Source organism: Podarcis bocagei (assembly GCF_964188305.1).
Source record: "Podarcis bocagei genome assembly, chromosome: 8".
NCBI lineage: Eukaryota > Metazoa > Chordata > Lepidosauria > Squamata > Lacertidae > Podarcis > Podarcis bocagei.
Window position 1 is genome coordinate 49648378 of NC_138133.1, and position 15020 is coordinate 49663397.

General features: G+C 39.0%; 1 protein-coding gene across 2 annotated transcripts in view; it reads right to left on the reverse strand.

Moving 5' to 3' along the window:
- Positions 1 to 1134: 1134 nt before the first annotated feature.
- LOC308594093 (desmocollin-1-like) overlaps positions 1135 to 15020 on the reverse strand; it is a 32684-nt gene continuing 18798 nt past the window's right edge. Inside the window, exons 9-17 of one of the 2 annotated variants that reach the window (XM_081206787.1) lie at positions 14724 to 14909; positions 13056 to 13315; positions 12124 to 12263; positions 10418 to 10630; positions 10072 to 10320; positions 8323 to 8450; positions 6652 to 6921; positions 6052 to 6097; positions 5830 to 5969 (exon numbers count right to left, since the gene is read on the reverse strand). In XM_081206787.1, the coding sequence (XP_081062913.1) occupies positions 6062 to 6097; positions 6652 to 6921; positions 8323 to 8450; positions 10072 to 10320; positions 10418 to 10630; positions 12124 to 12263; positions 13056 to 13315; positions 14724 to 14909 (1482 nt within the window). In that variant the 3' untranslated portion in view covers positions 5830 to 5969; positions 6052 to 6061. Of the gene's footprint in view, positions 5970 to 6051; positions 6098 to 6651; positions 6922 to 8322; positions 8451 to 10071; positions 10321 to 10417; positions 10631 to 12123; positions 12264 to 13055; positions 13316 to 14723; positions 14910 to 15020 lie in introns of both variants that reach the window. The other variant, XM_081206786.1, reaches the window with a different exon arrangement.

Genomic DNA, 15020 nt, shown 5'->3' on the forward strand with positions numbered 1-15020 from the left:
GGATTTCCAACATAGCGATGGGAATCCTTGTGAATGTCTCACCATATTTATAAAGGAATTCTGAAACAGCCTGCAAGTGAGGCAGAGAACAAAATCAGAAGCCTCTTTAAGCAGAAGAAAACCCTGAAGAACTAGGAGGACAAGTTTTGGCAGATCCCTAGATCTTATGCCAGCATCATTATGCTTTTCCTATGAAGTGCTGCCTCAGCAGAACAGCTCATTTCAATTCAGGGAGTGGGGAGTTGGTGTGGAAGTGAAGGAAAACACCTGGGAACGTCAGTCTGTATCCTGAGCTTGTGTTTCTTCCTCCCACCCCTCAGGTATTTAAGTGGGAGGTACCCACCCAGATGCATGAGCCAAAGGGGGTCTTGGCCACTGGCTCTTCTTGAGGGCTTGATTTAACCCTTTTAAAAAGTCCCTTTGATTATGCCTTATCAGGCTTGTATTGCTGGATTCTGTAAACAGCACTAGATATTGTCCAGAACAGCATTAGAGAGATCCTACTAATCAAGAATTACAGATTTCAAAGCAGAGACATTTTTTCCTATCCACTTACTGATTTTTTTTCCATATAGTAGGTGGTGTCAAATGTTTGAGGTTTTTGGGATACATGCAGTTTTATGTTCTGAATGATTTAAGGTTGCAGCAATTGTATTTCTGGTATAGAACTATAAAAAGTTGGGAAATATCCTTTTGAGGCTCCCATGTGTTGTCTTTTCGCACATCCATCAGTTTGCTGCAATGACTACTGTATACCTTCTCCATCCTATCTGTTCCATTTACTTCCAAATACAGTATATTAGGCAGCTTACCATTTTAAAAGCTTCTTTCATCGTTGTGATGAAAAGTGTGCTCTAGAAAACCTGCAGGACTTACAAACTGCCCAACCATGTTGCCAGTGGCTAGAAACTGGGCCTAGTAAATCATTATATCTGGAAAACAAGGATATTATATTGCCCAACATCTATGAAATGGGTACTGGTTGCCATCTGGACAACTTAGAAGAAAGAAGTAGCGCTACAGACTAGGCAATGAATGAGCCCCTGGTGAAACTCTGCCCATATTTGCAACAGTACCTGCCAGTGAGCATCAGACAGAACACATAAGAAATAAGCAAATTCTATAGTAGGTCCCTTTGATTTTGAAATAAAAGCAACTTTATTACTCTTGTACAAAATGTATTTAAGATACGAAATTAAACAAGATGTTTACACAATGAGACAGTTCTTGAGAAGAACGTCATTGGGGAGAGCAAATCATTTTTCATTTTGAGTCAAAGCATTTTGTTGGTGAGGTAAAGAACATAAAAGATGATATACACCTATAGCCTGTAAAGTTATAAATACTTAATACAAATCTCTCAACTTTACATGACAATCATATGTTATTTTACATTTTTATCTCTCCAGGCCAGCAAATTTTATAATTCTGTGGATTGCCTGGTACAGGGGTTCTCACAATTTCTGCTGTCAGGCAGCCTTTCCATATCAAGCAGACTGCCACAGAACCTTGATGCAGTTTAAAGAAGTATTTGGCCACATTCTAGGGTACACGTGATTCATGTAGGATGCAAACAAGGTCTGTTATGCTCCATTTGAGCTGCACACTGCAATGGAAGATGGATAGTGGTTGACACCCTGACTTTTAGAGAGGCTTATCCACCATTATTGGTCCTCCAAGACTCTTTGATAAACAGATGCAGCTAGGAAAGGCACCGTATTTGCACACTGTAGTAACAAAGAAACATTACAAATAACATAGTTAAATTAATGCTTTGTTAAATTTAAACAGATACTTGTCATCTTTGGGATTCTAATAGTTTGTACCCAAAAGCAGAGCAAGCAAATAGGGAGTAACTAGTTGAAGAGGCAGAGGAAATAACCCAGTGCAAAATGCTAAAAACAATTACCTATTAATATCTTGCATTACTTTACAGCACTTTGCCTCAGCGCTCAAAGGACTTTACACAGAGTGCGTCAGCAATAATATGGAGGGCACTATTAGACCACCAGTTGTAATCTAGGGATCTGAGAGATATTGGGTTGCCTCAGGTCATCTAGTAAATTTACAGGTAAGTTAAGCTTTTAACTGGGCACATCTCACTTCCAACTGCTCAAAGCAATCCTAACCCCAGATCCACTGCCTTGAGGAAGTCAGGACATGTGTGTGCAGATAATCTACACCCGACCCCTGCCCAACAGCACAAACCAGCAAAGGTTTGCTAGTGGCATATCATCCACTACTTCATTCCCCACTTAAGATTGCACTCTTCATCAGAGAGAGATAGCTTAGTTGGTAGAGCATCAAACTCTTAACCTCAGAGTCATGGGTTTGAGCCCCACACTGGGCAAAAAGATTCCTGCATTTCAGGAAGTTGTACAAGATGACCATTGTGGTCCCTTCCAACACTACGATTCTAGGGTTCCTTTTATAAACATGAACTAAATTAAGGAAACAGAAAATATAGTGTATGATTTGGAGTTCATATTTTATTTCATGGCGTTTCGTATTTAGAAGAAAACCAATAGAAATAGCAACATTTTTCTTAGTTTATACTGTAATTGGCTTTTTGCAATTTATATTGTTTTAAAAAACAAAATAGATTTGTAAGACTACCTTGGTTTCAATGAATACAGTCACTGACACAACTCAGGATTAGCGGGGGGTGGGGGGTGACAAATTAGGGACCCAAAGCTGGTCTCCATTTTAAAACCACAGAAAACTTCTCAAAGTAAAGTATTCTTCTGGAGACTTCCATCTTCTCCAATAACTTTGAACAGGTTCTTCTTAGATGTTTAAATGTTACACAAATGAGGGGAAAGAGCTGAAGTGAAACCTTCTGTGATAGCTCATCAGTTAGTACATTTATGCCATACTGTGTTTTCTTTTCAGCAAAAGCCCCTGCATCAGATTTATAGCTGTTGTGACTCAGTGCAACACCCATTAACATTGCAACATTACTTAGGCAGATTTAAACTGATGGGTAAGCTAGCCCGACATACAAAAACTCTTACTCAATAAGGCGTAGCTACTACTTTTGCAAGCTTGCAATTTAGCAGAATTAGTTCAGAATACTATATACTTAATTTGCTCTTAGATTTTGCTTTATACATTGGTATATGAATTATTTGGAGTGTAAGATACAGAGAAGCCTGTATTTCTGTTTTTACTTTTTCTCAAAGCTTAAAAGTAAACCACAAAACCAATGATTTCTCCATTTTCTTTTTATATTATTCTTGCCAGAAAAAAATACCAAGAATGTAGTATTTGATACAGCCCATTCATTCATCTTCTTTCTGTTCCATCAGTTTTTACTACTTTTGCTTTGTCTTTTGTATGGGTGCTACAATCTACCTAAGGTTAATCAGTCATCCATGTCTGACCCACTGAAGCAAATGCAAGAAGGTACTCATGTGTAAATTAAATCCCAATTATTTCAACGAGACTTCATCATGATTGTAACCTGGTTAAGGGCTCTGATGTTCAAAGTAGGGCCTGTTTTTTAATAACACACCCATGTAAGCCAGTGAGTGTTAAGTGTGAAGAAGTGACTTCAGAAGTCTGTGCATTAGAAACCCAACCCCTGAAAATACCCTGAACCTAAAAGCTATATTATTGGCAAGTTAAGGCCTTGTAATGCTTTGCAACATTTTAAATATCTTCTCTGGATTCTGCAGATCTAGAGAAATATGTCTATAGCATAAAAGGCGAGAAGACTAATATGAGATGTACTAGGAAAAAAACCTATTTAAAATAGACTATATACCAATTTCACCAAAGTAACAGGATCTTCAGTGTTTAAGATCCTTAGTGCACCAGAAGAATCAAACTCGTTATTCTCTGCTCAATGGCACTGACATGAGCATAATAAAGCACAAAAGAAAAGCCTAAAATACCAACTTGATGAGAATAAAAACCTTTCATTTTAGGTCAATTAATTTCTAGCAAAGAAACAACATCTGCTTTATTAAAATCAGTTTTTTAAATGCATATCTTTAAATCCACTTGATTAAAGAGAAGACTATGATGTGTAACATCAAAACAGCAGCTACAGCACACCTCCTTCCCTTTATTTACAATTCAAAATTTCCAATACATTTCTCTTGAATTCCCAAACAAACTGTATGTATACAGATATATAAAAAATATCAGTCAACGTTTATTCCATCAGAACCGTATACAATAGGCACATTCATGCATGTTAAGTGCAAAGCACCAGTCACTACGTGATAACAGAATCAGCACAGATCATACCTTTGTTGCTCCAAGTTCAGCTCCCCACTTTTCCTGAGATGGGAGGAGTCAACAATAAGTTGTGCCTGAATACTAGCAATTTTCTCCAGTTCCTATTGTAGTATTTTAACAATCAGCTGTATTAGAGTGGCAAATACAAGTATTATACTTTGAATTAATCTAAAGTCTTTTGGGTGGAAACTGTGGCCTTGGCAAATGTTTTCAATGTCACATTTTAATTTCTATACTTATTCCTCCAGTGGATTTGAACATACAAACTAATGCTGTCAGATTTGGTGAACACAAAAATTCAGTACAAAGAAAAATGTGTACATATATACATTAAAACATTTCACTCACTTCCTTCTCTATTTACTAATTTAAGAGCTTTGGCCTAATTAAACTCATCTAGGCAGTCCATACAGTATAGCCCTCTCAACACCAGTATCACTGCAGCTGGTGAGGTTGGAGCTGTGCCATGCCAGGTGAGCTTTGCCAGTGCACCTGCACAGACTGACCTCACTACCACTGTGCTCCATTCATGTATGCTAAAGCAATATTAGCGTTCGCAGGGCCAGCTCCCCTCTGCCATTACATATATGCTAATAATCAGTGCTATTTTTCTAGAAAAAGAGATGCCGGAACACTCCACGAACACCTCCTCATTCTCATAGAATGGCAATGACGCCCACCTGAGAGGTGGCAGAACTGAATTCTGGCGAGTTCAGGATGGAAAAAAGCCCTGCTAATAATGAACGCATTCTATGAGTATCAATCATTACATAATCAAAGCAACACTGTCCATACTCAAAGAGGAGGTGCTCATCAGGTTAGTGAATATGCTTAAAAAGAAAAATGTAAAGGGAGAATCAAATCGGCCCAATGCATGCATGCTCAGTAGCCACAATAAGCTGTGTTTTGGGGAAACTAGGACTGTAGGGGGGTATGGAGTATTCTAGAAAAGGTCATGGCTGGCTGCAAATTTTGTTACAGATCCCATTTTAAAAAATACTTAGAAACCCTGTTTTTCTTAAGAATGTAAGAAATGAATAACTATTTTAACATTCAGCAGTAGTATTTAGCGTTTATTTCTATAAAACTAAAGGAAAGATTCATATGAATCAAACCATGCTTGCTATAACCCAGACCCAAACAGCCAGAAATTTTTGAAGCTCAGTTCTTAAAATGATAAAGAATGCATTTTGCCTCCCTGTAACGGTAGATGCAGAGAACACTAGAAACTCTGTTGCTATTTTGAAAAGTTATGCGACTACAATATTGACTGTACATTTGGTTTAAAAAAATACTTTTTGGTGTAAATCTAAGGCAGTACACATGTAGGTAGGTCAAATAGCACAGAGTATCCAGAGGTTTAAGAACAGAAAGTTTGATACTGACAAACCTAATGTCAGAATGTCTTCTGATTAACTATTCCCACGAGAAAAGTGGGGGGGGGGGAGAGAGACATAAAAATATTTTGTATTCAAGTTGTTATCCTGTGGAAAGGGCGATAATTCTCTGCATTGTTGTCAGCACATTTATCTCTTTATACAGGTTTCTGCTAATGTCCTAAACTTTGGTTCCAGCTGATCTAAAAAGTCAAGCGCCTCTTCATCTTGCTGATCAGTGCAGCAGCCTATAGAGCCAGCCAGCGATCCTCTTCCTTCATAATTATATGAAAGGACATAGTCTTCGGAATGCTTATGCTCTTCATCCTGTCCACAGAGATATACCTTCTGCATAGGGGGAAAAAACTGGGTGTTACTTGTTTTCTTAAACTAACCTGAACATGACATAAAAATGATTTCGTGGATTTACCTTTCAATGTTTAATTTTTAATCAGAGTGTGTCCTCTAATGGGTTCCTATATACAAAAAATGCACATGATTGGTCTATATCATTCATTCTATGACGAATTTAACAAAATCAGACCTACTGATCACATACGTAATAATCAAATGCAATGAACTTCCTTATCAGTTTTTAAAAAAGCAATGTTCAGATAAATTGGGGGTGGGGACATCCTAGTTATATATTGCTTATTACAGGGCAGGCTCAGATTTAGGAGCCCAGTTCATAACATATACAGTTTCTTGGGCGACATTACAGCCATTACTATCAACCGTGGTCAATACTGGAGGAGTAATGAGAGATGAGGTCAAAGCAGGAGAGAATCACTACAGGAAAAACAAGTTAAAACAACACAGATATACGAAACAAATACCTGGTCAGGTTACCTTTTCTAAATCCAAACACTAAAACTAAAGGATTGCTTTTCACATTCCAAGCTGCAGGGCGATTTCAAAGTAAATCCTAAACATTTGCTCAGAAAATATCACCTATAGTTGCAGGCCATTAATATTATATCCAGCTAAGAAGATGTGAGCTCTGAATAAAAGTTTGTTTAACAGTGCTTACCTCAGTTAGGCGAGGGTGTGTAAAATTTTGCCATTCTGAATAATTGTATCTATATGCATCCATCGCAGATTGTCCATATCCTCCTCTTTCTAATGTCTGATGCCCCATTTTAACAGAGTCTAAGGTGTGGTGTCCTCCGCCCTTGACTGATTCCAGTGTCTGGTGTCCCTTGACCATCTCAAAGCTTTCCTGTCCTCCAGTTTTCACTCCAAGAGTTCCTTGATCATAAGTAACCATGTTTCCTGTTTTCACAGGAAGTATATTGGGGTCCTAAAAAGAAGGGGGGGGAAACAGCAAAAGAAATACATTAGGGTGCTTGGGAAGAAGGAATTGGACATTATGAGAAACCATGAGAACAAGGAATGCCATTTGGATTTCTGTATTCCCTGCTGGGTATTCAGTCTTTCCAGTAGGTATACAATGGAAGCCAATCCAATAAACTATCCCTGATTTTGCTTAACATCAAGTAATAGCTCCTGTTTATCCTCCTCCACTTACATTTGTGACAGACATAGGCAACTTCTGTGGCCCTGGGATAAATGGAATTCAAAATACCCCAACTCTGAAGTCCTCCCTACACACACAGATGTTCAGGATTGAAGTAATTGTTGTCTGTTACCCACTGCAAAATATCATAACTATTTCCCCAGTGGAGGATGAACACTCAGAAAAGGAAATGACTCAATTAACCTTAGCCTAGAAAGTGCACCTCAACCTGACCTGTTAAATGGGTGTATGTGCATAAAGAAAACTTGAACTGTTCAGTGTCTCATTTTCTTTGCTTGAGCCATTAAAATACTTTTAACTGAAATAATAAGCAGCTTTCCTTAAAGCAAAGATGGTAGCTAATACTAAGTACACTTAATATTCTATACTTGTGTGCATGATGTAACATTTAGCTAAGTTCAGTTCTCTCATCCAAGCTAGTTAAGAATAAAGTGTCAAATGCTTATTATCATCCACTATAAGAATAAGAATCCACTATATACTGCGGTGTATATATGAACATAAACTCTGATTTAAAAATTAACACAGTAATCAGCAATACATTACCCCTATTTTTTATTCTTGAGATTAATTGGCTGAGATACCATGGGATTTATATTAGTTCCAGCATTCAAAATACAACTAATATTTTTCCCCAACACCTTATATATAGTCTCTTCTTTTGTCCCATTCTCCTTCTTTATCCCCTTAAAAGCCAAACTAATAGCTTTTGAAAAGCATGTATATTGGCGGCATTTAATTTCGAACGTGAGGCAGTCCTGGTGCAGTGCTGCTTTCCCAGTACAGATTGGGAATCCAATGCCAAAAACTGTCTTCCCCATTACTATTTGTTCCCTAGGATTGTGACATCATCTTTAGGGGTAAATAGCAGCCAGGAGGCTGATAGAATACCAGTGCAAGGCCAGTTTTTGTTTTGTTTTTTAAAGTTGTTTAACGCAACATATATTTTGTTATGTCTTGTCATTCCACATAATTAGAATGCCTTCACTCTCAGATCTGTTCCCATCTAGCCCTCTCTGCTTCAGCATTTAAACAATATTAAAATCTTTTCACTTTCTCAAATCAAGTTTGTGTTTGATTGTGTGTGTGTGTGTGTGTGTGTGTGTGTGTGTGTGTGTGTGGCACCTATTGCCCAAGAAATAATGAGCAGATAAAACAACTTACCATTACTTCTTCACCAGGTGCTTCAGTGTTTGAAATGATCAAGTTCTGATTAGCTAAATCATCACACACATGCTTACTGCTACTCACAGGTGCAGCACCACAACAGCCGCAAAGTGTTATGAGGATTACTGGAAAAGCGGATGAGGAGAGGAAAAAGAATCAGATACAATAAGGCATCAGGGCATCTACATATTATTATTAGCCTTTTATTTCTTAACAATATTTTTACCACCCTCTTCCTCCAAGATGGCATCATCAGCAGTCTATGCCCTCCCCCCACATTCATCCACACGATAGGCTCATGAGATAGTTTAAAAGAGAATAGAAAATCAGTGGCCCAACGTGACCTAGCAATCCCCCAGTGGATGATTGGGGATTTGAACTTGGGTCTCACCAATCTAAGTTCAGCACTCTTAACTACAATCCACACAGGTTTTCTTTATGAATGCTCAGACCCAGTGTTTTGGGGTAAAAAGTGAGGTGCTGGTATTCATAATTTGATAAAGGTGTTGCAGGTTCATGTCTGCCATGGACAGCAAAAAAGAGGTGTGGCAGTACTCCATACCAGTGAGTACCATCACAAAAACCTGCTACTTAGACATAATATATATATATATATATATTTGCTTCCAAGAAAGTTCCAGACCAGCTTCAGTTGAACTTGCTCCTAAGCAGTATGTGTAAGAAAGACACAGAAGTGCTAATCACTCTGTTAGAGTAAATGAGCAAGTCAAATAATGCGTTGGTTAAATACTAACAGAACTAGCATCAAAGGTTGACAGGACTGGGTACTTGCCAAGAGCCCACCCTCCGGGAAGGGTGGACCTACCAACATGAAGCAGCCTCACTGAGCAGGGGAATGAAGGGAGGGTGTCTTGCCTAAGGGCCTGGATCTGACAGTGAGTAGTTCCCTGAAAATCTACCTCACCCAGTCCATATTCAGTAGTGTACTGGTTTAATTGCAATTGACACTGATATAAGTCACCTTGCCATAAAATGCAGTTTAAATACTTAGAAAATACAACATATTTCTCTCTTTTTTACTATTTAAAAGCAACCACCACAAACTACTGCAGTATTCTAAGAATTAGAACAAGTTTCAGCACTTCTCTCTAGTTAAAATCAAGGCACAGTACTGTACATATCAGAAGCAAAAGCCAAGAGTAGTCAGATAATCCACTGGATGTCTAAAAATCATTTAAATGCACAATTTTATCCAGTGGAAACCATATGAGCTCTTTCTCCAATATGTTCACTAGCTGGAAGGAAATAATTAGGCAAAGGGACCCCAGCCTCCTGCTCCAGCTTCCCAAATGTCAATTTCTTGAATTCTAGATTTAAATAATGACTCCATACACTCAGTCCTGGCAACTGACTTGGAAGGGATAGCCAGGCACATAGCATTTACTTGTATAGGTGCATCCCTATCCAGCTAGGGATACACCTATAGAAACCTACTTCAATATGCAGAGATATGCTAGCTGTATGCATTTAAGGAAAGGAACCTTTATGGGACTTAAAGAGCCTGAAGTACATTTGACATTTTTAAAAATTATTAGTTCCTTTATTGCCTATAGTATCATTTCAACGCAGTATTTAATGGACAATTGTTTACATAAATGAATTAAATAAGCCATCTTCACAGCTTTGCAAACTTCAGGTGTCCAAAGCAGTCTTAACAATCTTATAACATAGCCCTTCAACTTGACATTCATGGCAAATGCTACATTTCATATATAACATACTTACATAATAGCAACAAGGATCCCCCAATCAATGCAAGGATGGCCCAAAGACCAAGAGTCACATTAGGAGTCTGACGTGCAACCGGTGGCCCCACCCGTGGCCAGTAACGGCAATCACTAGGGGTGGTGCAATCACACATAATTACACGAACGTCAGTGATTCCACCTTTGCCTGCACGATCAGTTACCATCACAGGGATCTCGTAAGCGCCAAATGGCAAATTCTCTGCTGGTACCAGGTATGCAGAGTTCTCTGCCAAAAACGAAACAAAAACACAACTCAGTGACGAGCATTATTTCAAAATCATTAATTACTGCAGATGCAAGAAATTTAGGAATGCAGCACACACCATCATGTTGTGTCAATTTCCACTGTGGGATCATGCGGTCAGGAAGAGTAAAACTGAAAGGGGCTCCATGTTCAGGTAAATCAGCATCCACAGCAGTAAGGCAAACTGGTTGTCTGTCTCTGCAAATTATGTACTCTCTCTTGGGAATCACTGGGAAATTGTCGTTCTCATCTAAGAGATTAACCACTATTACTCCAGTGCCTGTTTTACCACCTAGGAAATAACAAAGAATGAGTTATAGCCTTACAATTTAATGCTGTTTCCATGATTTAACGTATCTTTGTCCTACTCATAAGTTACACTTCTGAAATTATTAATTTTACTATTTCCAACAGCAGTTCACAACAAATACTTGCAAGGAAACTCACCCAAACAATGGAATCTGAGATGGGCTCAATAAGATATCCTGTGCCCAAGATGGATCCCACCCCTACATACTCAATGTTAATTACAAGGCATTTCCAGGCTGATGTTCCATTTTTCGACTAGCATTCATGAGGAAAGGCAATGCTTTTTTCTGGGGGTACGCTGGGGTATGCATACCCCTAAACATTTTGTGAATCTAAGTTTGGCCTCATTGAGATGCAGTATTTCAATATAAGTAGGAAAATATGAGTACCCCTAAACAATTTTTTAGGGGAAAAAAGCACTGAGGAAAGGCATTGCTTTTTAAATAACAGAAGAGTGAACCGGGTCCTTCCTTTCTTTGACACAGAGGCCTGGGAAAGTTGTGTGCACCCCTAAGAGCAAGGCATGTGTCCACATCATGTAAATGGACTGAAAGCAAATCCAGAGGCTTGGGATATTCATAAAAGACTTTGAGCACCCATGCCAGCCCCTCTGGAAACAAAATAATTAATTCCTGAATGGCAATATTTTCTTGTAAAGGATGGCAGTTATATTTTTATACCAATTTATGAGGGGAGCAGTGCTGCCTGAATCTTCCCTTGCTTTGTAAACCTCTATGTGGATTTCATTTTAATGTGTTTCATAGTTTGTTGATGTTGTGTAATATTCTATGTGGCCTTATGATATACATAACCCATGTACAAATTTGTTTTAAAATGTCAATTTAATTAAAGTATATATAAACATTAAAAAAACTATTAAGAAACCTGGTTAAGAAAGTATCATGGCTAGCTTCAAACATAGTTAACACTAGTCCCAATGTTAAGCTTAACCATGGTTAATGCTGGCAGGGGGGAATCCACAATCAACAAAGGAAGGCCAAGGAATGAATGCATGGGTCTGTAGGTTAATCCTAATTTCTTAATTGTGGTTAAGCATTCAAAGGCACGGGATGGCATGAGTACTGGCTCTAATTGTTCATTATTTAACTTAGTTTGAAAGGGGTTTGATAGTATAGACAAAAGTATTATAAAGTGATCATACTGAGCAATGGTACACCCAATAAAAAAATAAAATAAAACAAATAAGCCCCACCCCTGGCAAAAGAAAAACAAGACCCAAAATGATGAGCCCTGGGACTTGCAGTGTGATTTCCCTCTCTCTCACTGGAGTCAAGGAACGGTTGAGAAAGAATAAATGGAAGAAAAAGCTTCCCCCACATGTACACACTTCCCGCCCCAGCTGAAGCTAGCAAACACAGCTTTGGATGTGGTATTTGCTCTGCCACATACATATTCAGTAGTTTTGTAGGCTACTTAATTGAACTTTGTAGTCTATTTATAGTATGTAATACTCACTCCTGTCTGTCGCAGAGACTGTTACGTTACACTGGTAGAGCTGCATTTGTGGTTGTTCCCTGTCTAGGAGTCTAGTGGTTCTGATCTGACCTGCGTTGTCAATGGTGATCCAGTTACAGGGATCATTTATTATTCTATAACTGTTAGGAACAAATACAGCTGTTAGAAACAAACACCAAAATATATGCTTCATTATATCTTAATGGTTTTTAGGCCTGGTGCAGTTAAATAAGCTGGTACAAATCTCTGTGTTGCACCATCACACAGCAATAGATTCTCAAGCAGCCTCATATTAGGTAGTAGTCTTTAGTATATACGTAAGACATTTCTATAGTTCAGAGCATTTCCCTGCTGTGCTGGTGTCCAATAAATTTAGAGTATACTTAGTTCTTCCAACCTGATCTGCTCCCCACTGGCATTTCTGGCTATACTCCACGAGGATGGCAGTACCATCAGGCCAGCGTAAACTCACAGAATGAACCCAGTACCCCCATGTATTCCTATGTAACAGAACAAGGTTTGCTTGTGTAATGTGCAGATAGCCCCCAGTGTAGTGGTGCAACAACAGAGGTACAACAATGTTTATGCATCACCAGTAACAGCTGACAGACTGGGATAGAGCAGAACTGCTTGCCTGGCTTCCCAACATGGAGGTCATTGCTTTTAACAAAGAGGGGAGGGTGAGGTAGGAGGGAAGTTTGGGCAGTGCAGGTACAGTGGCAGAGCCAAGCCAATGCTGCTGCCATTGAGCTTACACCTACTGACCTCATTGCCACATCACCCCTCTCCCCTGGTTATAAGTGGCAAACTCTCCCTTGGAAAGCACTGCCTGCTCCCATCCTGCTCTGCCAGCTGCTACATCTGTGAATCAGACGGTTGTATTAATACTAACACTAACAGTATAACATGAATTAGGCAACAAAATACTATACATTATGCCTTCAGAATTTCCAGTTTCTGGGTCCCTTGCTGTGTACTGGCCAACCATCGTTTCAGCAGGCAAACACTCCTTGATGTTCAAAAAAAATACACAAGGATCAAATACAGGGCCTTCGTCCATATCCCGCACTTTGACAACAACGACGCAAGTACTTGTAGAAACTGCTCTTGAATTTGGTGGGAGGAAATAAGGTGCTTCATTATTTACAACAATTTCCAACTTTCTCTCCTTGTTTCTTTCGTAGTCTAGCCCCTGGAAAATAAATAAATGTGTGTGTCAATGGCAAGATTTTTCTAATATTCACAGCAAAAACAGACAATTATGGAGGGATGATTCCCTATTCAGAAGCAGGTTGTGGATGAAATGTCTCTGCCTCACAGATAGTTTTGTCAATGAAGTGAGGGTTTTTATTGGCTCTTTGTCTGCTGGACCAGAGCCCACTTCTGGCCCTGAACCTTTTCACTTGCCTTAAAACAAGCATAAGGGACCCACAGCCTGCAGGCCAAATTAGGTCCATGAAGCCATTTTCCCACAGATGACATCATGGACTCAGCTATACAGCTGCAAATAAAACGATTTAAGTGTGTTTTAATTGCAATATACAATGTGACCCTAGGTGGCGATGGTGAGCCTTATGGAAAATTCAATGTATTTTTGTGGTCCACTCCCTTAGCATTTTATGTAAAGATTTTGTGCTTATGAAAAGCCTGTTAATACCTCCCTCTTGTACAGAGGTGGTGGTATTTTGACAACATAAGCAACGGCACTCAAAACCTGAACACTGGGAATGATGGTACAGTTTTACGTAACGCAAATGCATTGTGAGTTTCTTACTTTCCCACACATCTACTTTAAAATGAAAAGAATAAAACATCTACAATGGCTTGGTTCACATAACATGCTAAACCAAATAATAAATAATAATAATAATTTTATTATTTAATATGCCACCTATGTGACTAGGTTGCCCCAGCCACTCTGGGCGGCTCCCAACAAAATATTAAAAAGCTCAAAAACAAAAAGACTTCCCTGCACAGCGCTGCCTTCAGATGTCTTCTAAAAGTCATATAATTGGTAATCTGTTTGACATCTGATGGGAGGGTGTTCCACAGGGTGGGTGCCACTTCCAAGAAGACCCTCTGCCTAGTTCCCTGTAACTTCACTTCTTGCAGTGAAGGAACTGCCAGAAGGCCCTTCGAGCTGGACCACAATGTCTGAGCTGCACAATGGGGGTGGAGACGCTCCACTCTGGCTTACCACAAACAAGTAAGCATCTAGGCTCTCAGAGAGAAGCTCACAGCTGCTTTGTTTCTACCCAGCACTTCTTGCTGCTGTGCGATATTAAGCTAAGTCAAGCTTTAACATAGTGTGTCTTCTGAACCGTGGCTTGTGATTATGCTCTTAACTGTAACCAAGATTTGGCTTAGCATGTCATGCAACCACAGCCACTATGTGATCAATATACAGATTGGAAAATCATTGCTGAGAAATAATTATAAATTTAAATTCAGGGACCTCGGTGCTGCCACAGAAGGTCAGAGGTGTTAAACTCTGCTGAAAATGATTACCCACTTCTGTATTGCTCAGTATGATTGGAATTATCATAATACTTATTAAACTATATTCAATTGGATATAGAAAAGCTGTGAAATGCAATTACCTTTTCAACACATAGTGTACCAATATTTGAATCAGGATTTTTTACAATTTTGAAAGCACCATCTTCATTTCCCTTTATAATGTTGAAGGTAGCATGCCAGGCAGGTGTTCCAGGTGAATCTTTGTCTACGACACCGATGTCCATTACTTTTTCGCCAACTGTGTTTTCACTAACATATGCTTCATACTGAAATGAACAAGATTTTGAGAAAATTGTTTCAAAACCATATGGTCACCGCAACACAGTTTTCTATGCACATGCTGTCATATATGTTTTTGCAAATTGCTATGGGTTGAT